Genomic DNA, 24,401 nt, shown 5'->3' with positions numbered 1-24,401 from the left:
TTTACTCATTGTGTATCTGTCCCCACAGCTCCCTCTGCTCCTCTACGCCATTTAAACTATTATTTTCAAAGGAGTAGTGGCCCTTTTATTCTATCAAAATGTAGAATCTCACACTTAGCTATATTGAAGTTCATTTGTCATTAACATGCCTATTCTGCAAGTTTATTAATGTCGCTCTACCATCTCTCACAGTCCTCCTTTGTATTAACTGAACCCCATAACTAGGCGTTGTCTTCACATTTTGATTTTGTACCTCTGACTCCTGAGTTCAAGTCATTCATAAAAATGGTGAACAACAGTGGTCTCAGTACCAATCCTTGTGGAACACCACTTCCCACCTTTTTCCAGTCTGAGTTAACACGTACTGTTTTCTAGTGAGCTTGGTATGCCACTATTTGTTCCCTGACACCACATGCTCTGACTTTATTGTGAGTCCTTCTGTGTTGTACCCATTCTGTGATGCTGTGAGTTGACAAAGTGGTCGCTTATCAAAGGAATTTTGAAATCCAAATATATTACTTTTATTGCATCGCCCTCATTTACCCGATCTGTTACTTATTTGAAGAATCCAATAAGGCTGGCAAGGAAAGCCCTTTCCTTTTTAAATCGGTTTCTAGATGTTTTCTATCATGTCTTTGAGTAAGGATTCCATTATCTTTCCTATCACTGACATTAAACCAACTGGTCTATAGTTCCCTGCACTTATTCCATCTCTCTTTCTAAATATGGAATAATAAAATGATACAGAGCAGAAAAGGGCCTTTCAGTTCACTGTACCTGGGCTGGTTCTTTGAAAGAGCTATCCAATTAGCCCCTCTTCCTAATAGCCCTGCAAACTTCTCTCTTCAAGGCACATCAAGACAGCATTTGACCAAGTGTGGCAACAAAGAGCACTAGCAAAATTGAAGTCAATCAGCACGGCGGTAATGCCACACAACACGATGGAGGGAATCCTCAATGTGAAGTCGGGACTTTGTCTCCCTAAGGACTGTGCGGTAGTCACTCCTACCAATACTGTCATGGACAGATGCATCTGGAACAGGTAGACTGGCGAGGATAAGGTCATGTAGGTTTTTCCCTCTTGTTGGTTCCCTCACCACCTGCCAAAGACCCAGTCTAGCAGCTATGTCCTTTAGGACTCGGTTAGTAGTGAAGCCACTCTTGGCGGTGGGCATTGAAGCCCCCCCACCCAGAGTACATCTTGTGCTCTTGCCATCCTCAGTGCTTCCTCCAAGGGGTGTTCAACATGGAGGAGTAGTGATTCATCAGCTGAGGGGGAAGCGGGGGTGCAGTATGTGGTAATCAGCAGGAGGTTTCCTTGTCTGCGTCTGACTTGATGCCATGAGACTTCATGGGATCCAGAGTCGATGGTGTGGACTTCAGGGCAACTCCCTCCCGACTGTATACCACTGTGCCGCCACCTCTGATGAGCCTGTGCTGTCTGTGGGACAGGACATACCGAGGGATGGTGATAGTGGTGTCAGGGACATTGTCTGTGGGTATGATTCCGTGAGGATGACTTTGTCAGACTGCTACATGACCAGTCTGTGGGACAGCTCTCTTCATTTTGGCATAAGCCCCCAGATTTTACTAAGGAGGACTTTGCAGGGTCAACAGGGCTGGGGGTGTCATTGCCGTTTCCGGTGCCTAGGTTGATGCCAGGTGATCTTCCAGGTTTCCTTATTTCAATCCTTAAAGATTGGTTTCTAATTTTTAAATAACGTCCCCAGTCCTAGGCTCCCTAACTGGCAGGAATAATTTCTCCTTAATATCTTCAATGCATCAATCAAATCATCCAATATGTTTCTAAATTCCAAGGAATACAAGCTTAGTTTATTTGAACTCCTCGTTTCTTAACTTTTGGAGTCCAGCTATCATTCTAGTAAATCTATGCTGCATTCCTTCCAAGGCCAATATATCCTTCCTGATGTGTTGCCCAGAATTGCTGCCAGTACTCTAGACATGGTCTAACCAGGGCTTTGATACATGAAGCATGACTTTTACCCCCTTATAAAGTCCTCTTGATATAAAGGCCAGCATTCTATTCGTCTTTTTGATTATTTTCTGCACCTGTTCATGACATTTTAATGATTTACATACCTGCACCCCTAAGTATCTTTGAACTTCCAATGTCCCTAGTATTTTCAGCATTTAGAAAGTATCCTGTTCTCTCTTTTTAGGCCCAAAGTGGATGAACACATATTTGCCTATGTTGAAATCCATTTTCTCAGTCAATTTTCTAACCAGGTGAATGATTTCCTTTCAATTCAATGAGTTTCAACTTTAGCTAACAGCTTATGAGGAACTTTACCAAACATTGTCTGCAAGCCCAGGTGAGTAACATCCATAGATAGTTCCCTGTTGACTACTTAGTCATCTTTTCAAAAAATTCAGTCAGATTTGTCAGACATGGTGTCTGGTACAAATCCATTCTGGCTCTCTGATCATCTAAACATTTTCAAGATCATTCTCTCCTTAATTATAGACTCTAGTAATTTCCCAAAAACAGATGTTACGCTAACTGGTCTATAATTCCCTGGCTTCCCCCTCCCACCTTTTTAAATAGTGGAGTGACATGTGTAATTGTCCAACCTAAGAGAATGACTCCCAAATTGAGAAGACTTTAAGACCATAAGATGTAGGAGCAGAGGTAGGCCATTCGGCCCATTGAGTCTGCTTCGCCATTCAAAGAGATCATGACTGATCTGATAATCCTCAACTCCACTTTCCTGCCTTTTCCCAATTACCCTTGATTCCTTTACGGATTAAAAATGTCTATCTCCACCTTGAATATACTTAACAACCCAGCCTCTACAGCCTCCTGCAGTAAAGAATTCCACAGATCCTTAGAGAAGAAATTCCTCCCCATCACTGTTTTAAATAGGCGCCCCCTTACTCTGAGATTATGCCCTCTGGTCCTAAACTCTTCCACAAGGGGAAACAACCTCTCAGCATCTACCCTGTCAAGCCCCCTAAAAATCCTATATGTTTCAATAAGGTCGCCTCTCATTCTTCTAGATTCTAATGAGTACAGGCCCAACCTACTCAACCTCTCCTCGTAAGAAAATCCTTCCATTCCCGGGATAAACCTAGTGAACCTTCTCTGGACTGCCTCCAATGCCAGTATATCTTTCCTTAGATAAAGGAGCCCTTAGATAAATTGTTCACAGTATTCTAGGTGTGGTCTAATTAGTGCCTTGTATAGTTTTAGTAAGACTTCCCTATTTTTATACTCCATTCCCTTTGAAATTAAGGCCAACATTCCATTTTCCTTCTCTATTACCTGTTGAACTTGTATGTTAGCTTTTTAGGATTCATGCACAAGGACTGCCAAATCACTAGAAGATTATAGTTCATGCATCTGCACTGTTCCCACCGATTTCTTTTAAAATTCTAGGGCAGAAACTATTTGGTTCTGGGAATTTGTCACTCTTTAGTGCCATTAATTTCTCCATTATTGTTGACTATGTTAATTTGATTGAGTCCCTGTTCCTGATTCAATAATAGTTTCTTTGGAATTTCGAGTCTGCTGGCATTTTCCTCAACTATAAATACTGAATCAAAGTCATTATTCAGCGTGTCCACCATTTTCTTATTATCATGGACAACATAAATTATCAATTGTCAAAGGGGTCACATTGCTTGTGTTGATTTCAATATACCTTTCAGGTTTCTTCCCCTCCCTTTTTGTAGTCCTAACTATCTACCTTGCCACCCTTTGCTGTTCTTTGTATCTTGGCCATTCATCAGGATCTCTGTTGGTTTTTTGCATTTGTGTATGCTTTTTCTTTCGGTTTTAGGATTTATTTTACATCTTTGAGTTGTTCATGGCTGTCTTTTTAGACAAGTAGAGATCTTTCCCCTTAGGGCATAAAACTTGTTATGGTTCTTTATCGTTAAATTCTTTTTGGAACACCTTCTATTAGCAGATTTGTCCCGTTTACTGTCAACAGTCTCTATCTCATTCCATTGAAGTCAGTTATCCCTAAATCTAGAGTTTTGGTAACTGTTTAGAGTTTCTCCTTTCAAACACTAGGTTGAACTCAATCATATTGTGACCACTGTTTGGTAAATTTTCATACGCTGATTACTAAACCTGGTTTATTTCTCATTACTGGATCTAATATGACCCTGCTCCTTGTTAGCTCTAGGGCATAATGGCCCTGATTTTGCAGTCCCAATAGTGGTAAACACTGAAACTCTCATCCTCCTGGTTCTTTTTTCCTCTCAATGAAACTCTGTGTCCAACACTAGCAGGACTGGGGAGCCGGAGGAGTGGGGGGTGGGTTGGGGGGGAAGAAGAGCTGGAGGTGTGAGAGCTAGCCGGGAGTGCCGGGTAGAGGGTAAGTGGAGCCATGGGGGTGTTGGGAGACAGCAGCTGGCTGGGATTAATGTGTAAGGGTCACACTGTGGCAAAATTTTAAAAACTGTTAGAAATGTATTAAAAGTATTTAAACATGTTTACGTTTTAATAAGTGTCCTAACAATTTGAAAATATTACAAATCATAATAGAAAACCCACCTGTCATTGAGCTGAGGGCTGACCTCAAGTAGCATGTCTTCAGCTCGTGGTATCACTATAAGTGGGCATGGCTTTGTTGTCAATATGCCTTGCTGGAAGCCCCTCATCCCAATGATAGGCTCTGCTGCAGCAAGCAGAGGTAGTGTTTGCTGCAGCCCATTGACAAGGTAAGTACGGATGTTTTTGGGTAGTCAGTGGTGAATGCCACAGCTTCACTGCTCACAGTAAGAGTCATAGAGTTTTACAGCTCAGAAACGGGCCCTTTGGCCCATCGTGTCCGTGGTCATCAAGCCTCTTTCTACTCTAATCCTATTTTCCAGCACTTGGCCCGTAGCCCTGTATGCTATGGCATTTCAAGCGTTCATCTAAATACTTCTTAAATGTGAGGGTTCCGCCTCTACCACCCTTTCAGCCAGTGAGTTCCAGATACCCCCACCCGCTGAGTGAAAACATTTCTCCTCAAATCCCCTCTAAACCTCCTGCCTTAAATCTATGTCCCCTGGTTATTGACACCTCCACTAAGGGGAAAAATTTCTTCCTATCTAACCTATCTATGCCCTCATAATTTTGTATACCTCAATCAGGTTCCTCCCTCAGCCTTCTCTGCTCTAAGGAAAACAACCCCAGTCTATCTTAGTCTCTCTTCATAGCTGAAACGCTCCAGCCCAGGCAACATCCTGGTGAATCTCCTCTGCACCCTCTCCAGTGCAATCACATCCTTCCTACAGTGTGGCGACCAGAACTGCAGACAGTACTCCAGCTGTAGCCTAACTAGCGTTTTATACAACTCCATCATAACCTCCCTGCTCTTATATTCTATGTCTCGACTAATAAAGACAAGTATCCCATATGCCTTCTTAACCACTTTGTCTACTTGTTCTGCTGCCTTCAAGGATTTATGGACATGCACACCAAGGTCCCTCTGAACCTCTGTACCTCCTAGGGACCTACCATTCACTGTGTATTCCCTTGTCTTGTTAGTCCTCCCAAAATGCATCACCTCACACTTTTCAGGATTAAATTCCATTTGCCACTGTTCTGCCCATCTGACCAGCCCGTCTATATTGACCTGTAATCTAAGGCTTTCTTCCTTGCTATTTACCACACCACTAATTTTCGAGGCATCTGTGAACTTACTGATCATACGTCCTTCATTCATGTCTAGATCATTAATATTCGCTGATGATTGCATGATGTTCAGCACCATTCGTGACTCCTCAGGTGCTGAAGTAGTCCATGTCCAAATGCAGCAAGACCAGGACAATATCCAGGCTTGGGATGACAAGTGGCAAGTAACATTCGCGCCACCCAAGTGTCAGGCAATGACAATCTCCAACATGAGAGAATCCAACCATCGCCCCTTGATGTTCAATGGCATTACTATTGCTGAATCCCCCGCTATCAACATCCTGGGGTTTACCATTGACCAGAAACTGAACTGGGTAAGCCATATAAATACTGTGGCTACAAGAGCAGGTCAGGGGCTAGGAATTCTGTGGCAAGTAACTCACCTCCTGACTCCCCAAAGCCTGTCCACCATCTACAAGGTACAAGTCAGGAGTGTGATGGAATACTCCCCACTTGCCTGGATGAGTGCAGCTCCCACAACACTCAAGAAGCTCAACACCATCCAGGACAAAGCAGCCACTTGATTGGCACCACATCCACAAACATTCACTCCCTCCACCACCGACACACAGTAGCAGCAGTGTGTACCATCTACAAGACGCACTGCAGGGATTCACCAAGGCTCCTTAGACAGCAACTTCCAAACTCACGACCACTACCATCTAGAAGTACAAGGGCAGCAGATAGATGGGAACACCACCACCTACAAGTTCCCCTCCAAGTCACTCACCATCCTGACTTGGAAATATATCGCCATTCCTTCACTGTCACTGGGTCAAAGTCCTGGAACTCCCTTCCTAACAGCACTGTGGGTGTACTGCACCACTTGGACTGCAGCGGTTCAAAAAGGCCGCTCACTACCACCTACTCAAGCGCAATTAGGGATGGGCAATAAATGCTGGCCCAGCCAGCAAAGTCCACATCCCATGAATGAAGAAAAAAAAATTAACATAGACTACAAACAGCAAGGGACCCAGCACCAAACCCTGCTGTATGCCACTGGACACAGGCTTCCAGTCACAAAAACAATCTTCGACCATCACCCTCTGCCTCCTGTCACTAAGCTACTTTTGGATCAAATTTGCCAAATTGCCCTGGATCCCATGGGCTCTGACCTTCTTGACCAGTCTCCCATGCGAGACCTTGTCAAAAGTTTTACTGAATTCCATGCGGACTACATCAACTGAACTACCCTCACTTACACACCTAGTCACCTCCTCGAAAAATTCAATCAAACTGGTTAGACATTACTCTGCCCCCTGACAAAGCCATGCTGACTATCCATGATTAATCCTTGCCTCTCCAAATGGAGATTGATTCTGTCCCTCAGAATTTTTTCCAAAAGTTTCCCTACCACTGATGTTAGACTCACTGGCCTATAGTTCCCTGTTTCTTCCCTACCACCCTTCTTGAATAATGGTACCACATTAGCTGTCCTCCAGTCTTCTGGCACCTTTCCTGTGGCCAGAGAGGGTTTGAAAATTAATGTCAGGGCCCCTGCAATCTCCTCCCTTGCCTCCCACAGCAACCTGGGGTACATCTCATCTGGGCCTGGGGATTTATCCACTTTTAAGCCCACCAAAACTGCTAATACCTCCTAACCTCTCAATGCTAATTTATTTAAGTATATCACCATTCCCCCTTCCTGATTTCTATACCTACATCATCCTTCTCCATAGTGAATGCAGATACAAAGTACTCATTTAAAACCTCACCTACGTCTTCCGGCTCCTCATACAGATTGCCACTTTGGTCCCTAATGGGCCCGACTCTTTCCCTGGTTATCCTCTTGCCCCCAATATACTTATAAAACGCCTTTGGATTTTCGTTTCTTTTACCTGCCAGTGTTTTTTCACGCCCCCTCTTCGCTCTCCTAATTTCTTTTTTAAGTAACCCTCTGCACTTTCTATACTCCTGTACGGCTTTCGTTGTTTTGAGCCCTCGGTACCTACTATAAGTTTCCCTTTTTTTCTTATCCAATCCTGTACATTCCTCGACATCTAGGATTCCCTGGACTGGTTGGTCCCACCCTTCACCATTACAGGAGCATGTTGGCCCTGCGCTGCCACTATTTCCTTTTTGAATGAATTCCACTGCTCTGATGTAGATTTTCCTACAAGTAGCTGCTCCGAGTCCACTTTGGCCAGATCCTGTCTCATTATATTAAAATCGGCCTTCTCCCAATTCAGAACCTTTACTTCCGGTCCATTTTTGTCTTTTTCTATAACTACCTTAAATCTTACTGAGTTATGGTCACTATCAACGAAATGCCCCCCCACTAACACTTCTACCACTTGCCTGGCTTCGATCCCTAAAGCTAGGTCCAGCGCCACCCCCTCTCTACGTGCTGGCTTAAAAAGCTCTCCTGGATACATTTTAAGAATTCTGTCCCCTGAACCCTTTCACCCTTTGTCTATCCCAGTTAATATTGGAGAAATTGAAATCCCCTATTATTATTAAACTATTATTTTTACACCTCTGAGATTTGCCTACACATGTGCCCTTCTATCTCTCCCTGATTGTTAGAAATTTAAAGTGCACTCCCTGCAATGTGACTGCCCCCTTTTTGTTTTTAAGTTCTACCCATATGGCCTCATTTGAGGAACCTTCTAAAATATTATCTCTCTTTAATGCGGCAATTGACTCCTTGATCAATACTGCGACACCATCTCCTCTTTTACACGCTGCCACCCCCGTCCCGCCAGACGATACCATACCTTGGAATATCGAGCTGCCAGTCCTGCCCCTCCCTCAACTATGTCTCCATAATAGCAATGATATCACATCCCCATGTGTTAAGCAACACCCTCAACTCATCTGCCTTACTCACAAGACTCCTTGCATTAAAATAAAGGCCATCCAGCCTTGCCATGCTCCCTTGTGCCTTAACTTGGCTATATAAATCCCTACCAAACCGCCCCCCACAAGGATGTTGGCCCCATTCCGATTCAGGTGCAACCCACCTTCCCCAGAAACGGATCCAGTGATCCAGGAATCTAAAACCCTCCCTCCTGCACCAACTCTTCAGCCACACATTCATCTGCTCTATCCACCTATTCCTATGCTCACTAGCAAGTGGCACTGGGAACAATCCAGAGATTACAATCTTTGAGGTCGTGCTTTTCAATCTGCTACCTAGCTCCCTAAATTCTTGTTGCAGGACCTCATCCCTCTTTCTATGTCATTGGTACCAATGTGAACCACAATCTCATCCTTAATCATTAAGGCTACCCCTCCCTGTCTACCATCTTTGCAATTGACTTTATAACCTGGTGTTTTTTGGTTCCTAGCCCAAATTGTCTTTGCAGCCAAGTCTCCAGAATTACCACCATGTCATACCTCCAAGTTGAAATTCTGTCTGCAATTCAATCCTTAAACTTTTCGTATTTGTACAATGGACACTCATTTGGGTCACACACCCTATTCCATCCTTCTCTAATGTTTTACTCGAACATTTCTTATTTCTCTCTCATGGTTTAATTCATTTATACCTTGTGGTTTTCCCTTTACCTGCATCGCCTAAAGCACAACTTCTGACTGTTACTCTACTGTCTTTCCTTTTGTTTATTTTTAAACTAGCAAAGACCTGCAAAAAATTTGCAGTCAAAATGGTACACTTAACCAATTCCATCATCTCATCCACTCCTCCCATGCCATTCCATCCTTCCCATATCATCCCTTCGATGGCATTCCCTTCCTACCCCTTCAACGTCAATCCTTCCAATACCTCCGCTCCAATACCATACTCTCCCTCCAACTCCTCTTAGGCCATCCCTATCCCAGGCCAGTCCTCCCTCTCTCTCATGCCACCCCCCTCCCATTCCAAGCTATCCCATCCTTCCAATTCCAATGCCACTCCCCTCCCACTCCCCCCAGGCCATCCCCATCCATCCCATGCTATTCCATCCTTCTCATGCCACCCCTCTGATGCCGTTCCCTCCCACCCACTCGTCGCATGCCATTCAAACTATTATCTATACCACCTTATTCAATGAAGCACTCCACCTATTGTTTAAAATCTTTGTAACTGTCCTATTTACCCTTTCTGTTCGGGCCCTGGTCCCAGCCTGATTCAGGTAGAGCCTGGCCCAACAGTACAGTTCCTTCCTGTCCCAGTACTAGAGCCTATAAATGGAACCCCTCTTTTCCAAACCACTTCTTCAGCCCTGTGTTCCTCTCCTGTATTCCAATTCATTACTTTAGTCTTTATTTTACTTACCATTGTCTCCTTCTCATTCTTTATCTTAAAAAAAACCTTATTGACTTATGATTGCTATTGGTTAGGGCTCTGGAGAGATTTGCATGTATAGTATTGGATTGGTTTCATTATTCAGCCATTTACTGAGTCTAGTTTAGCCAAACAGGGAGGGTAATGAACCAAAGAGGGAGCTTGATTGGCAACCCGGCGAGCCAACTCTCGATAGAAAGCTGAGGAAGAGTAAAGGTCAAGTTCTTAGCTTCCTATCTGGTTTGGCAAAAGGCAGGAGTTTGCTGCAAACTTCAAATTGGAACAGTCATGCAGAAAGGTTTCACTTCCTAAACAGCTAGTGAGAGATGCTGGGAATTGACCAAGTGTGATCTATGAGTGAAGTGTTAGTGCGGTTTAGTTTAAGGGATTGCTAATTTATGGAGGGAGATTAACTTGTTAACAGGAAATAAGCTGAATCGTTCTGCAAAACATATTCTGTTTTGTCATGAATTTCACATAAGATAAAAAGTGTTGGTTTACAAGAGTGTTTATCAGGAAATGATGGAATTGAACATGGAACAGCATGGTCACAATGTACAGAAACAAGGGGTTTATTGTTGTGGCTTCTAATGGGAAACTAGATACTTGATGGCAAAAGTACTTTTCAGATTGAACAGGAAATCCATATAATCTGAATCCTAAAGAATATCTGGCACAGAGAAGAAATTGGTAGCAGTGCTGGGAATGAAAAATTTTCATCTCCAAAAACTCCACTCAAATAAACAACCAATAGCTGCAGCAAACAACACCGGACAGTGGGGCCAGCACTGTCAGCACAGTGCTAACGCCTATCTTGTGCTATGGCAGCACTCCTCTGCTCTACTCCTGCGGAAGTGAAGTGCAAAGTGGTGGGCTAAAGAATGGCTACACAAAATGGAATGCACCGGGACAGCCATGGGACAGAGGCAGCAACACTTCATTTCATTTTCCAAGGCAGCTGAACTGTTTACGCAGGCGAATGCCTCCATCCTGGAGGAAGGATTGCCGTTGATGGGCAGTGAAGTCACATTGGAAAAAATAATCTTGCCCTTAAAGGTTCACAGAAAACTGTTGAGCCTGTGCCATCACCACAGACCACCTAGGAACAGAAGACTCTCAAAGATCAAATTTAAAAGTTTTGTTTGTATCTTGTTAGTCATTTGAGATGTATCCAAATTAATACTCTGCAATTACATTTAGTAATAACGCAATTCTGAGAATACCCTTTTCCATTGCTGAGAAAAGAGACATACTATCGAAGCTTTTCATCTTGCATTCATCAGGACAGCTAGGCAAGATAAGCCAACAGTAAAGAAAAAACAATTTATACTGCCTGAGAAATGAATGCTGATTAGTTGGCAAATGGACTGATTGGTAGAGGAGTTGCCATGGAGTATGCAGCAGAGAACAGTTAGCTATTAACTTGCAAGCTTTTGTTTCGAATTCAAACCAGACAGGTAGACTCTGATTGGTTAAGGCGTTGCCATGCAGAATGAACCAGGGAATGGCTGTACCCCAAGCTTTTATTTAGTTGGAAAAGACGTAATATGTGGTCATGCTCCTTCTGTCTGCAAAGGACAGGGCCTTGTGTGTGAATATATGTGGCTTCTAGTATGCACACTGTGAGCCCGACTGATTATCTAAATTGGTTTTCAGTGTAATTCTGAGCACAATCAGGGCTGTTTAATAAGTGTTGTTCAATTGTGGAATCATTTCTAAGGTTGGACACAGCGTTTTGAGTTTTGCAAGCATGATCTGGTTGGGTACAATCAGTACTTAGCCTGTTGGGAACAGTCAAACACGTGCTGTTTGATACAATCTGCCAGTCGGTGGGACGTGCAGCCTACATACCTGGCATTACGCCGACACTGAAATTTATATGCCACATTCCTCATTTGTGTGATAGACAGGATGTCTTTTTGGCTTGGCGGCAGCATCCTGTTTGTGGAGAATACCAGTCATGTTGCTACTGCCTAGTAACAGCGTGCAATGGCTAGCTTCACCTGTTGCTCAAATTTTTGAGGCACCTTACCCTTCCAGAATAATATGAGGTATATTGGGCACTTTTCAGGGCTGAAAGTGGCACCCTTAAGCCCATTCATGAGTTTGTGTGATATACAGCAAGCAATAATCTGATCAGGGTAGCCATTATCCTGTAGGATAGCTTTGATGCATCCTATTTCAGCATCAAGCTTGCATGGTGAGCAAGTGGCTCAGGCCCAACTCCCGACTCCTTTCGCATTCCTCTTCAACTCCCGACTCCTCTTGTGCTCTTTTTCAACTCCCGACTTCTCCCACACTTCTCTTCAACTCCCGACTCCTCTCGCGCTCTTTTTCAACTCCCGGCTCCTCTCGCGCTCCTCTTCAACTCCCGACTCCTCTCGCGCTCCTCTTCAACTCCCGGCTCCCCTTCAACTCCCGGCTCCTCTCACGCTCCTCTTCAACTCCCGGCTCCTCTCACGCTCCTCTTCAACTCCCGGCTCCTCTCACGCTCCTCTTCAACTCCCGGCTCCTCTCACACTCCTCTTCAACTCCCGGCTCCTCTCGCGCTCCTCTTCAACTCCCGGCTCCTCTCGCGCTCCTCTTCAACTCCCGGCTCCTCTCGCGCTCCTCTTCAACTCCTGACTCCTCTCGCGCTCCTCTTCAACTCCTGGCTTTTCTCGCGCTCCTCTTCAACTCCCGGCTCCTTTCGCGCTCCTCTTCAACTCCCGGTTCCTCTCGCGCTCCTCTTCAACTCCCGACTCCTCTCGCGCTCCTCTTCAACTCCTGGCTCTTCTCGCGCTCCTCTTCAACTCCCGGTTCCTTTCGCGCTCCTCTTTAACTCCTGGCTCCTCTCACGCTTCTCTTCAACTCCCGGCTCCTTTCGCGCTCCTCTTTAACTCCTGGCTCCTCTCGCGCTCCTCTTCAACTCCCGACTCCTCTCGCACTTCTCTTCAACTCCCGGCTCCTCTCGCGCTCCTCTTCAACTCCTGGCTCCTCTTCAACTCCCGGCTCCTCTCACGCTCCTCTTCAACTCCCGGCTCCTTTCGCGCTCCTCTTCAACTATCGACTCCTCTCACGCTCCTCTTTAACTCCTGGCTCCTCTCACGCTCCTCTTCAACTCCTGGCTCCTCTCGCGCTCCTCTTCAACTCTCGACTCCTCTCACGCTCCTCTTCAACTCCCAACTACTCTCGTGCTCCTCTTCAACTCCCGATTCCTCTCGCGCCCCTTTTCAACACAATTCCACTTTATAAATTTCATCATACTTCCACTTTTCTTCAGCTCTGAAGAAGGGTCATATGGACACAAAACGTTAACTCTGTTTCTCTCTCCACAGATGCTGCTAGACCTGCTGAACTTTTCCAGCATTTTCTGTTTTTGTTCCAAGTTCAACATAATCTGCTCTCTGGTTGGTTCCAGACATGCTGCTCTAAGAAAATATCTCAAAAGCATTCTATGAGCTCCTAACCAGGCTACTAATGACAATCTGATTTTTCCAGTTTATATGTAGATTAAAATCACCCATGATTATTGATGTCCCTTTATCACAAGCACCCAATATTTTTTCTTGTATACTTTGTCCTACATTGTGGTTGCTGTTAGGGGTCCTATAGACCACTCCTGCTAGTGACTTCTTTCCCCGACTATTCCTCACCTCTACCCAAACCCATTCTACATCCTGATCTCCTGAACCAAGGTCATCTCTATTGTACCAATGCCATCCTTGATTAACAGTGCTATCCCTCCACCTTTACCTAGCTTCCAATTCTTCTTGAACGTTATATAAACCCCTCAATATTCAGGACCCAATCCTCGTCCTGCAGCCACATCAGATCATGTTTATCTACTTCAATGTGCGCCATCAATTCATTTACTTTGTTATGAAAGCTACGTGCATTTATATAAGCGCCTTTAGTTTTGTCTTTTTGTTATCTTTGTAACATCTTGACTGTTGGTGTATTCTTAGGTTTTTCTCTCTGTCCCTTCCTGCCATTCTTGTACCAATGCCATCCTTGATTAACAGTGCTATCCCTCCACCTTTACCTAGCTTCCAATTCTTCTTGAACGTTATATAAACCCCTCAATATTCAGGACCCAATCCTCGTCCTGCAGCCACATCAGATCATGTTTATCTACTTCAATGTGCGCCATCAATTCATTTAATTTGTTATGAAAGCTATGTGCATTTAGATAAGCGCCTTTAGTTTTGTCTTTTTGTTATCTTTGTAACATCGAGTCTTCACTGTTGGTGTATTCTTAGGTTTTTCTCTCTGTCCCTTCCTGCCATTCTTGTACCCTCATTTCCCATATTACTATTTTGCTCTTCTGCTTTGAATCTACCCCATGATTTGCTACATCTACCCAAGCTTGATCCCTCACCCCTGCCTTGTTTAGTTTAAAAATCTCTCTATTTCCCTAGTTATGCAGTTCACTAGAACACTGCTCCCAGCATGGTTCAGGTGTAGACCATCCCAACGGTATAGATCCCACTTTTCCTCGTACTGATCCCAGTGTCCCATGAACCGGAACCCACTTTTCCCACACCAGTCTGTTGTGCATTCACAAGGGTATAAAAGCAACATAGACAGACATACTTTCCATCAAAGACACTGGATTACACAAAAGTAGGGAAACCTAGTGATTTATTCCCTCCCAAACCCAGAGATATCAAGGTCACCTCCAAAATCCATCTGTTGAACTAGCCCAGATCAACCAATTTAGTAGACAGCAGAGGCTGAATTTGGGGTCCTTGGATTGACAAGGCTTAGAGCTCACGCAACAGCTCCTTGACTGACGAGTTCCTTTAAACATTCAAACAAAGTGATTTAAAAAGCAGCGATCTCCAGATTTAGCATTTATCACAAGTCTTCAGAGAGCGGCATATGTGTCGCAGTTTAGAGCTACAGGCCTTGAAACTGAAAATGTGTTTCATTACAGGAACAATTTGTAAGGTGTTGTACTTCTCTAGTTCAGTTGCCTTTATACCTGAAACATGCTCTTCCCAGTGCTTCTGGATCAGCTCCTCCATACAGCCCAGGACTTCCAGCCACACCTCGTCAAACAGCTCTGCTACAATTGTATTCCGTCTGCAGTGACTTGGAGAGACTGGAGGCAGCCCCAGTCTGTTTTCATATTGTAAGGCAAGACCCAATTTCTTCTCACAAGTGTCATCTTCCCTGTGTGGATACAAGGCACAAATTTTAAGCACAACAAATTAACATGCAAAGAAAACACATTCACTTGCCCCGACTTCTACTATTACATCCAGAGACCACCAAGAGTCTGAAACGATAGCAGGACAGGGTTCCACAATAAACATGTCGGCAACATCTGCCATTATTATCTCCTGATCACACCAGTCACCTCTGACTCAGCTTTGGCACTGTCTGTTCCTTGCACTTGTTAAACCCAATTGGATCATAGAGGAGGCAGTAGTGTAGTGGCATTGTCACTTGACTAATAATCCAGACACCCAGGGTAATGCTCTGGGGACTGAGGTTCGAATCTCACCATGCCAGATGGTGGAATTAAAAGTCCAATGATTGTCAATTATTGTATAAACCCATTTGCGATCCTTACCTGGTTTGGCCTACATGGGACTCCAGACTCACAGAAATGAGCTTAACTCTGAAATGGCCTAGCAAGCCACTCAGTTGTATCAAACCACGAAAAAGTCTAAAAGGAATGAAATTTGACGGAGCACTTGGCATAGACCTTGGTGCCAGAAACAATAACAGCAAACTCAGCCCTGTCGATCCTGAAAAGTCCTCCTTACTACCATCTGGGGGCTAGCGCCAAAATTGGGAGAGCTGTCTCACAGACTAGTCAAGTTACAGCCTGACATAGTCCTCTTCACAGAATCATATCTTAGAGATAATGTCCCAGACACTGCCATCATCATCTCAGCAGAGGTGGTGGCACAGAGGTATACAGTCGGGAGGGAGTTGCCCTGGGAGTCCCCAACATTGACTACAGACCCCATGAAGTCTCATGGCATCAGGAAACCTCCTGCTGATTATCATGTACCGCCCTCCCTCAGCTGATGAATCAGTGCTTCTCCATGTTGAACACCACTTGGAGGGTGGCAAGGGTGCAGAATGTACTCTGGGTGGGGGACTTCAATGTCCATCACCCAGAGTGGCTCGGTAGCACCACTACAGACCCAGCTGGCTGAATCCTAAAGGACATAGCTGCTAGACTGGGTCTGCGGCAGGTGGTGAAGGAACCAATAAGAGGGAAAAAGACACCTGGCCTCATCCTCACCAACCTGCCTGCCACAGATGCATCTGTCCATGACAGTATCGGTAGGAGTGACCACTGCACAAGTCCCTTCTTCACGTTGAGGATACCTTCCATCATGTTGTGTGGCACAAATACCATGCTAAATGGGATAGATTTAGAACAGATCTAGCGGCTCAAGACTGGGTAACCATGAGGTGCTGTGGGCTATCAACAGCAGCTGAATTGCACTCAACCACAATTTGTAACCTCATGGCCCAGCATGTCCTCCACTCTACCATTAGCACCAAGTCAGGGATTAACCCTAGTTCTATTAAGAGTGCCAGATGGCATGTCACGAGCAGCACCAGGCATACTTAAAAATGAGGTGTCAACCTGGTGAAGCTATAACACAAGACTACTTGCATGCCAAACAGCATAAGCAGCAAGCAATAGACAGAATTAAGTGATCCCACAACTAATGGATCAGTTCTAAGCTCTGCAGTCCTGCCACATCAAGTCGTGAATGGTGATGGAACATTAAACAACTCACTGGAGGAGGAGGTTCTACAAATATCCCCATCCTCAATGATGGGGGAGCTCAGCACATCAGTGCGAAAGACAAGGCAGAAGCATTTACAACCATCTTCAGCCAGAAGTGCCGAGTGGATGATCCATCTAGGCCTCCTCCAGAGGTTCCCAGCATCACAGATGCCAGTCTTCAACCAATTCTATTCACTCAATGTGATATCAAGAAACAGCTGAAGGCACTGGATACTGCAAAGGCAATGGGACCTGACACCATTCTGGCAATAGCGCTGAAGACTTGTGCTTCAGAACTTGCTGCACCCCTTAGCCAAGCTGTTCCATTACAGCTACAACACTGGCATCTACCCAGCTATGTGGAAAATTGCTCAGGTATGTCCTGTACACAAAAAGGAGGAAAAATCCAACCCAACCAATAGCGCCCCATCAATCTACTCTCGGCCATCAGTGAAATGATAGAAGGGGTCACCAACAGTGCTATCAAGTGGCACTTGCTTAGCAATAATCTGCTCACTGATGCCCAGTTTGGGTTCCACCAGGATCACTCTGCTCCTGACCTCATTACAGCCTTGGTTCAAACATGGACAAAAGAGCTGAACTCCCGAGGTGAGGTGAGAGTGACTGTCCTTGACATCAAGGCTGCATTTGACCGAGTGTGGCATTGAGGAGCCCTAGCAAAACTGGAGTCAATGGGAATCAGGGGGGAAAGCTCTCTTGTGGATGGAGTCATACGTAGCATAAAGGAAGATGGTTGTGGTTGTTGCAGGTCAGTCATCTCAGTTCCAGGACATCAGTGCAGGAGTTGCTCAGGGTAGTGTCCTAGGCCCAACCATCTTCAGCTGCTCCATCAATATCCTTCCTTCCATCATAAGGTCAGAAGTGGGGGTATTCACTGATGATTGCACAATGTTCAGCACCATTCACGACTCCTCAGATACTGAAGCAGTCCATGTCCAAAGGCAGCAAGACCTGGACAATATCTAGGCTTGGGCTAACAAGTGGCAAGTAACATTTGCGTCACACGAGACAGTGGCCAGACAATGGCCATCTCCAACAAGAGAGAATCTAACCATTGCCCCTTGACATTCAATGGTATTACCATCGCTGAATCCTCCACTATCAATATCCTGCGTGTTATCATTGACCAGAAACTGAACAGGACTAGCCATATAAATAGTGTGACTACAAGAGCAGGTCAGAGGCTAGGAATCCTGTGGCGAGTAACTCACCTCCTGACTCCCCAAAGCCTGTCCACAGTCTACAAGGGACAAGTCAGGAGTGTGATGGAATACTCTCCACTTGCCCACTTGCCTGAATGAGTGCACCTCCAACAACACTCAAGAAACTTGACAGGGCCAAGCAACTCACTTGATTGGCACTCCATCCACAAATATTCACTGCCTGTACCATTGCCTCTACTACGCACAGTGGCAGCAATGTATCAAGATACATTTCAGGAGCTCACCCACGTCCACTACCATCTAGAAGGAGACACATGGGAACACCATCACCTGGAAGTTCCCCTCCAAGCCACTTCCTTAAATCGTCATTCCTTCACTGTCGCTGGGTCAAAATCCTGGAACTCCCTCCCTAATACTGTGGGTGTGACTACAGCACATGGATAGGGGCAGTTCAAGAAGGCAGTTCATCACCACCTTGATACAACTGAGTAATTTGCTAGGTCATTTCAGAGAGCATTTAAGGGTCAACCAGATGGATTTTTACAACAATCAACAATGGTTTCATGGTCATCATTAGACTTTTAATTCCAGATTTTTATTGAATTCAAATTCCACCATCCACCGTGGTGGGATTCAAACCTGGGTCCCCAGAGCATTACTCTGGGTCTCTGGAGAACTAGTCCAGCGACAATACCACTATACCATCGCCTCCCCTTCATGCAGCGACTGCAGTGGTTCAAGAAGGCAGCTCGCTGCCACCTTCTCAAGGGCAACTAGGGATGGGCAATAAACGCTGGCCCAGCCAGTGAAGCCCACACCCCGTCAATGAACTAAAAAAACACATCTCAAGGGCAATTACGGATGAGCAATAGATGCTGGCCTAACCAGCACATCCCATGCATGAATATAAGGAATAGCACTTTAGTTTTCACATAGACCATTTAGCCCCAAGATGCTCACCTATATTCAGTGTTGGAGTGAGTTAGAGGCCACAGCAGAAAATCCTGCGTTAGACTTCTGTGCTGGGTAAGTAACCCAATCTCAGTGGGGCACAATAATTCATTTAGTGTCTGGGTTAGTGAGGTGAGTGGGATTGGGAGTGGTGGGCACAGAGGGGGTGGCAAAATCACACAGGATTTTCCTTTTTGATTCCATTCCAATGAGCTCTGCTGGAAATCTATTTGACCATGTAATCTCCTGGCAAAGACAAGAAACTAGATTAAAGCCCAGGTCAATTAGGGGGATAAACAAGTGGGAAGTTTCCTTCTGACCATTTCAGTGATTAAAACTAGTCCAGGAGACCACTCTGGCCATGATCAATGCTGCACAGTGCCTATCTTTAGTACACGGTGATCTCTGCCCCAGCCAGATATGGGTTGAGCTCTCGCTTAAAGGAATCTAGTGAATCTACATCCACTTATGAGCCAGCAGCCTGTTCCATTGGTCCACTATTCTCTGAGAAAAGAACCACCTCCTGACATGAAACCTACTTCTGGTCTTATATAACAGCTGGTCCTCCCCAGCTTATTTAATTGAAACAATTGGGTTCACACAAAGACAATCTATTCCCTTCATCATCTTAGAAACCTCAATCAAATCACCCCAAAGCTTACACATCTCTGAAGTGTAAAGCCCTAGCTCTTCAAGCCTATTTGATATCCAAAGATAGTGGACGTTGGATGCGAATAGACCAGGCTCACTTGCAATGCCTTTTACAGATGAATAGCCTGCCCAACAAAAGAAGAGCATTTACTTAGCTGAGGTACCATACACTAGCAATAGTCAATGTTTTTCACAAAAGTGGTTGAAGTCATAACTGGCACAAAGGAAGATGTTGTGCTTGTTGGAGGCCAATCATCTCAGCCCTAGGATATTACTGCAGAAGTTCCTGAGTAGTGTCCTAGGCCCAACTGCCTCCAGCAACTTCATTAATGACCTTCTCTCCATCATAAGTGAAATGTTTGCTAATAACTGCACAATCTTCTGTTTCATTCACAAATCCTCAAATAATCAAGCAGTCTGTGCCTGTAGGCAGCAGCTGGCATGCATATAACCCTGTGTTGTAGCTTCACTGGGTTTTCAGTTATGCTTGGTACTGCTCCTGGTAGGTTTTACTACACTTCTCACTGAAGCAGCGTCATTCCCCAGGCTTGATAGTAATCGTGGAGTGAGTGATATGCTGGGTCATGAGACTACAAATTGTGCTGGAATAAAATTCTGCTGCTGCTGATGACTCTCAGTAATTCATGGATGCTCAGTTTTGGGCTACTAGATATATTCGGAATCTATCCCATTTAGTACATTGGAAGTGCCACACAATGTGATGGTGGATGTGCAGTGTGAAGATGGGACTTCGTCCCCACAAGGACTGTAAGGTGATCACTCCCATGAATACTGTCATGGACAGATACTTCTGCAACAGATAGGTTGGTCAAGTAGGTCTAGCCCCTTACACTTTTTCTTTCACCACCTACCACAAACCTGTCCTGGCATCTCTGCCCTTCAGGACTCAGCCAGCTTGGTCAGTGTGATGCTACCAAGCTACTCTTTGTGATGGACAATGCAAACACTTCCCTATTCTGTGCCCTTGCTACCTTCAGTGCTTTTTCCAAGTGGTGTTCAACATGGAGGAGTACTGATTCATGAGCTAAAGGAGGGTGGTAGGCAATAACGAGCAGCAGGTTTCCTTGTCTGTGTTTGACCTAATACCATGAGACTTCATGGGGTCCAGAGTCAATGTTGAGAACTCCCAAGTCCACTCCCTCCTGACTGAAGACCATGATGTCACCATCTGTGGTGGGTTTGTTCTGCCGGTTTGACAGGACATGCCCTGTCTTGGTGATGGAAGAGTCAGAAACTTGGCTATTATTAATGCTATGTCAGGGTGTTGCTTAACTGGGCTCTCCAAATTTGGGTAACAATACCCCAGATGTTAAATGACAAGGATCGTGCAGTTGTCATGTCCAAATCCGATATTTAGGTCGAAGCTGAGTAATTGCCCAGTTTTATTCTCCATGTACATTTTTGTAACAATGTGATATAACCTAGTGCCATGCCAGGCCATTTCACAGGGCAGTTAACCACATTGCTGTGGGTCTGGACTCACAAGTAGGCAAAAGCAGGTAAGGCCAACAGGCTTCCTTCCCTAAAGGATATTAAGTGAATCACTTGTATTTTCATGGCAACCCGAGAACTGAGAACTTCATGTTCACCATGACTGATATTAGCTTTTGCTCCAAATTAACTGAAGTAACTGAATTCAAATTCACAAACTGCCTTGGTGGGATTTGAACTCATGTATCCAGGGGTCTAGGTTACTAGTCCAGTAAAATTAGCATTATGCTACCCTACCCACTTTAGGTATCCAAATAGGCTTGAAGAGCTTGGACGCTAGACTTCAGAGATGTGTAAACTTCAGGGTGATTTGACTGAGGTTTCTAAGATGATGAAGGGAATAGATTGTGTTTGTGTGAACCATTTGTTTCAACTAAATAGGTTAGGGAGGGCCAGGTGTTACATAAGACACGTCTGGAGTAGTGTGTACAGTATTGGTCTCCTTATATAAGGATGTAAATGCGTTGGAAGCTGTTCAGAGAAGGTCTACAAGACTAGTACCTGGAATGGGTGGGTTGTCTTATGAGGAAAGGTTGAACAGGCTAGATTTGTATCTGCTGGAGTTAAGAGTAAGAGGCGATTTATTGAAACATAAGATCCTGAGGGGTCTTGGCAGGGTTGATGGGGGAAGGATGCTTCCTCTTATGAAGAATCTAGAACTACAGGTCACTGTTTAAAAATAAGGGGTCACCCATTTAAGACAGGGATGAGGTGAAATGTTTTCTCTCAGAGGGTCATGAGTCTTCGAAACTCTCTTCCTCAAAAGGTTGTGGCAAGAGAGTCTTTGAATATTTTTAAGGCAGAGCTAGATAGATTTTTGATAAGCAAGGGGTTGAAAGGTTATTTGGGGTAGGTGGGAATGTGGAGTCGAGGTTACAATCAGTTCAGCCATGATCTAATTGAATGGCAGAGCAGACTTGACAGGCCGAGCTCCTGCTCCTAATTCATATGTTCATATGTAAGACCAGAAGTAGGTTTCATATCAGGAGGTGGTTGCAGATTTACTAAATTCCTTTAAACAAAACCTCAACCTAGCTGGGGCAGAGATTAATTACCTTGTACAAAAGGTAAGCATTGTACAACATTAATCAGATTCAGAGTGGTCTCCTGGACTAGGTTTGATCACCTGAAGGGTCAAAAACAAACTTTTCACAAGATTTCCCCCAATTGACCTTGGCTTTGAACCTGGTTTCTCATCTCTCCCAGGAGATTATATGGTCAGACAGGGAGCTTCTATATGGTGACACAATGAATCCTCGTTGTAGAGGACAGGCCAGTGGGTCCATGATTCATATAAACATTTACAAATAAAACACAACAATGTCCAAAAATATACCAAATAAAATTATGGAGCCAAAGCCATTAAGTAAAATAATAATTAAGACAAAGGGAGAAAACGTGTCTTCGGCAACAAGTCCATGAGAAAAAAATGAGTGATTCATCCAATTCTGTGATTCTGTGGCTAAACCACAGCCGACATTCCTGACTCAACTAGTCGGCCTCTTCTCAACCGATTGTCTTATGTTTTGAGAAGTTAACAAGGAGAGTCGATGAGCAGAGCCCATTTGATGTAGTTTATATGGACTTTAGCAAGGGAATACACAATAAATTATAGGATACTGCAAGTGTAGAGGAATAGAGGGGCATTAGAATGAATGCTCACAGATTATGAAGGTAGCAAGACAAGCAGATAATGTGTTTAAGAAGACATACAGGATATGTTTCTTCATTAGTCAAGGTCCAGAATAGTGCTTCCTAAACTTATTTCCAATATGGCTCCATTTTAATGTCTCAGGATTTGTGTGACCCCAGAGTGAACATTGGGGCAGGGAAGGTTTGCGGGATGTTGAGGGGGTTTTGGTGGTTGAAGGTTGTTCACTGGGGGGTGGGGGAGTGGGGTATTTAAAACTACTGGGTTTGCCTTGAGAAAAGCAAAGACACTTTACAGGCTGTGATTGTCGTCGTAATCTGGACCCAGAGGACAGATGATTGAGCTAATCCCACTGGCAGAAAAAAAACCACAAACATTTAAAAGGGCCTTGCAATTGTCAAAACTCAGGCCAAGCTTCACAGTCGCCATTTCTACCTCGAAGCGCGCAACCCCTAAATCTCATCCCGTTACCCAGACTTCATATTAGGGGATCCCAAACTAAGAGCAGGGAGGTTATGCACTCATATGAACATACTGTTAGGAAATAGAGATAGTTTAAGTTAGTTATATTGGTATCTGTAGGTATTAGGAATGAGTTTTAGCTTTAATGTTTAAGCTTGATTGGTATGTGTGTTAAGAGGGCAAGTTGAATTTTAGTTTCACTTTAACAAGGTGCCTGCATTTCTAATGACGTTTTTACGACTGTTGCAGCTAAGGTAAACAAACAAGGGTAGAAGAATTGGGCTGTTGCCTTGCAACGGGGGCCCAGAGAGGCAGATCCACCCCCGCCAGCAGTCACACGTAGAAGAAGAAAAACAGAAGTTTGATTTTGGAAGCTGTTTGAGTTAATTGGTTTTAAAAATAGCTGCCAGGAGGAAGTGGAGCAAAAGGGGACAGATAGCCAGTCCCAAGATAAAGAAAATACCCCATAATCCAAGGGAGTGGAACAGGGTAAAGTCCCAAGCAGACCTTCTAGTCAAAGGAAGGATAGGAACTGGAAAAGGTGCTGTTAAGTAAAGTTAAGAGTAAGGGGCAGAGAGAAATGCTCCAAGTTTCAGATTTAAAGAGACAAAAGCTACAGAGAGCAGGGGACAGCTTGTAAGAGGCAAGAAGGTCCAAAGAGACGCTGATGGTCTGTAACTCTTTGCTATGGGCATGTGAAGCAGTGGTATACTGTTGACAGCTGAGTCAGTGAGAGAGAATGCGTGGAAGACAGCTTGAATGCATATGGTGACTCATGGGAGAGGAACACCGGAGGAGTGTTCAAAAGTCTGGAGGTGAATCCTTGTGGAAGGCATCTGAGAGAAAGCATCAGTTTGGGAGAAGATTCTAAAGCGAGTTCTTGGAGAGTAGAGATTGGAAAACCTCATGTGAAGGATGGAATTCAGTGAGACTGGTTGGCTCATTGGCTCACAGTGTGACAAGCATCTGGGGGGAGTTGAGGAGAGATGTATAGCATCTGGTTGAGGCGATATCTGTCACTTGGTTCAGAGTGTGGTGCGTCTGGCCACAGGGTGCCTATTAGTACATGGGCTGTGTACTTACTGTGGACAACAGAGTATAAGATAGCCTTTATAACTTGTGTTATCCTTACAAATCTGAATTACAAATCTGTAAAGGTATAGTTGTGGGTGGAGTACTGTAATACAGTTCATCTTTTCTTGTTGAATAAATGTTTTATTCTTTTGTTAAAAGTTCATCAGCTGATTCCTGTGACTCTGTTCAGTCGCTACTCTCCATGTATCTAAACAAACAAATAAAAGTTAGGAACTATACTGGGCTCCACTCTGGAATCAGGCTTGTCTAGGTGTAACTTCAGCTGGGATCATAAC

The 24,401-nt window shown here is 44.5% G+C and overlaps 1 protein-coding gene across 4 annotated transcripts in view; it reads right to left on the bottom strand.

Moving 5' to 3' along the window:
- The window catches only part of LOC144668501 (protein FAM149B1-like), a 139,474-nt gene that overhangs the window by 82,256 nt on the left and 32,817 nt on the right, over positions 1-24,401 (bottom strand). For all 4 annotated transcript variants that reach the window (XM_078530529.1, XM_078530532.1, XM_078530531.1 and 1 more), the window contains exon 7: positions 14,845-15,035. In XM_078530529.1, coding sequence (XP_078386655.1) covers positions 14,845-15,035 — 191 coding nt within the window. The remainder of the gene's footprint in view (positions 1-14,844; positions 15,036-24,401) is intronic.

The sequence above is a fragment of the Cetorhinus maximus genome, chromosome 27 (genome assembly GCF_964194155.1).
Source record: "Cetorhinus maximus chromosome 27, sCetMax3.hap1.1, whole genome shotgun sequence".
In the NCBI taxonomy this organism is placed as follows: Eukaryota; Metazoa; Chordata; class Chondrichthyes; order Lamniformes; family Cetorhinidae; genus Cetorhinus; species Cetorhinus maximus.
The sequence above is the reverse complement of the archived record's forward strand: the minus strand, read 5'-3'. Positions and strand labels throughout refer to the sequence as shown.